Source organism: Postia placenta (genome assembly GCF_002117355.1).
Source record: "Postia placenta MAD-698-R-SB12 unplaced genomic scaffold POSPLAscaffold_549, whole genome shotgun sequence".
Lineage (NCBI taxonomy): Eukaryota > Fungi > Basidiomycota > Agaricomycetes > Polyporales > Adustoporiaceae > Rhodonia > Rhodonia placenta.
Genome location: NW_020170380.1, coordinates 1 through 2,002, shown reverse-complemented (window position 1 = coordinate 2,002; position 2,002 = coordinate 1). Strand labels below are relative to the sequence as shown.

Genomic DNA, 2,002 nt, shown 5'->3' with positions numbered 1-2,002 from the left:
CTGACTCGTAGACGACGAGCGAGGACTTATGGACAGTGCGTCGTCCTGAAGATCGAGCGAGGGAGTCGAGAATGACCACTACCCCAAGCGAAGAGGAGCAGAGACTTGAATGAATAACCAGGTCGAACTTAGGGTTCGACCGACTAATGGTACAACTACTTATACAAGTACCGACTGCGCACGGACCATCGTGTCTATGTGGTCGTGTTAGTGAAGAAAGAAACGTAGTGGTACGATACCAGGCACGAAGTGCGCACGGACCCCATTATGTAAGCTACATAATGTTCAACCTGCGGGTGAGCGCTAAGACAGGCGCCAGTATGGGCGCTAGTAGTACAAGGAATAGAACGGAAAGACAAATGTTTCATTACCCCCCTACCAGAGTCGAAGTCCCATTCGACTACTTACTGCTCACCATCTCCATACAACTCCCAATCTACGCCGTCGTCCTCCTCTTCGTCGAACCACTCCTTGCGCGCATTCCTCCCTACGTTCATCCATTCCTCGCCAGAGAGGTGCTTCTGATTCGGCCAGGAGCTGTCCCACGTCCATTGAGTGGTGTCCGGTGTCCAGTCGGGATCGACTTTGCGAAAGACAACGGGTGTATCGGGGCGGGGGCGCGAAGGTCCCGCGACGGGACTGGTGGGGGGCTCGGGGTTAGCGCTACGCGGTGGAGGGATGGGTATCGCTTTCGTCTGCCTTTCTTTCTCCTTCCTCTCCTTCGCCTCGTTGATGATTCCTTCGAGGAACACGTTGTCGACGACCACCCCCACGCGTCGCGCAGGTTCTTCAGGTGGTGCGGATACGTGTCGCTTCATCGGCCTGGTCCCGCACTCTCGCTCCAGGTGTCCAGGGGCTTCTTTTCCGCATCCTGCGCATCGTACGTCCGGACAGTCCCGTACCCAGTGTCGAGATGATCCGCATCGCCTGCAGCTTCCCTTCGGGGTCCAATCAGGGTTGGGTTGCCAGTCAGCCGGGATGGTAGTGCTCCGCGGCGTTGCTTGGAGGAAAGGGGATGGGATCGGGAGGCGCCTGAAGGCGGACGTCGGTAGGGGTGCGGGTAGGGGTAAGTACGCGTTGGGGATGGCGCGTGGGATGAATTTGTTGTGTCGTGCCCGGATGCTGCGTGGTAAGAGCGGTTGAAAGCGATGGGCAACTTTCAGATTGTCGAGCCGGATGAGCTCAGTGAGGACGCGGTCGTCCTGTTGGCGTAGGAGCCGTTTGTGGTGGTCGATGGCCTCGTCGGCTGCCTTGACAGCCTCGTCATATTCGCAGCGGGCGGAGAGATACGCCTCTAGTGCAGCGCGGTCGGTGGCATTGGTTGCCTCGGGGTTGTGGGCTTTGAGTTTGTTGAAAACGTCGGTGGGATTACTGAGAAGGAGCGTCAGCAAGGTGCTGTCGCCGACGTGGGTGTGCTTAGGGGTGTAGATTGAGAGCCTTTTCCCGCCTTCGGTCGAGGGGGCGTTGAACTGGTCGAGGAACGAGAGGGTGGAAGACATGTTGGTGCGAGTGGGGATGTAGCGACTGGGTAGAGCTGCTATCGATTCAGCTCAAGTCCTTCCTGTTCTTATACTCTGCCAACACTTCGTCAGCCGTCCCAGTCAGGTTCGCTTCGGGCTCCCATGAGTCATCGGCTGTTGAGTAACCCTTCCACCTGACGCGATATTTGCGGCGTCGCATCCTCTTGTTCTCTCGATGTCCGATGATGGCTTCGACTTCGTAGTTATCTTCGCCTTCGATAAGGTCAGGGGGTGGCCTCGTGTAGTTCGGACCATGGATCTCCGTCTCCGAATAGGGAGATAGAAGCCATTCGTGGAAAACGGGGTGGACTCGCCAGGTGCCAGGCAAGTCTAGCTTGTACGCGACTGTTCCAATCTTATCTAGGACTTTGAACGGCCCTTCTCGCCTTGGGGCTAGTTTCCTGGACGGGTACGGCAGCTTCAAGTTCCGGGAGTCTAGCCATACCAGCTGACCTTTACGGAAGGAACCCCCCTTCCTTTTT

The 2,002-nt window shown here is 57.0% G+C and overlaps 1 protein-coding gene across 1 annotated transcript; it reads right to left on the bottom strand.

Moving 5' to 3' along the window:
- Positions 1–207: 207 nt before the first annotated feature.
- On the bottom strand, positions 208–1,499 carry POSPLADRAFT_1163992 (hypothetical protein; the record flags this gene model as incomplete). The annotated part of the gene is made up of 2 exons (XM_024487801.1): positions 208–274; positions 409–1,499. The coding sequence occupies 2 exons, from the start codon at positions 1,497–1,499 to the stop codon at positions 208–210; spliced, it is 1,158 nt and encodes a 385-aa protein (XP_024332477.1).
- Between the last annotated feature and the right edge of the window lie 503 nt (positions 1,500–2,002).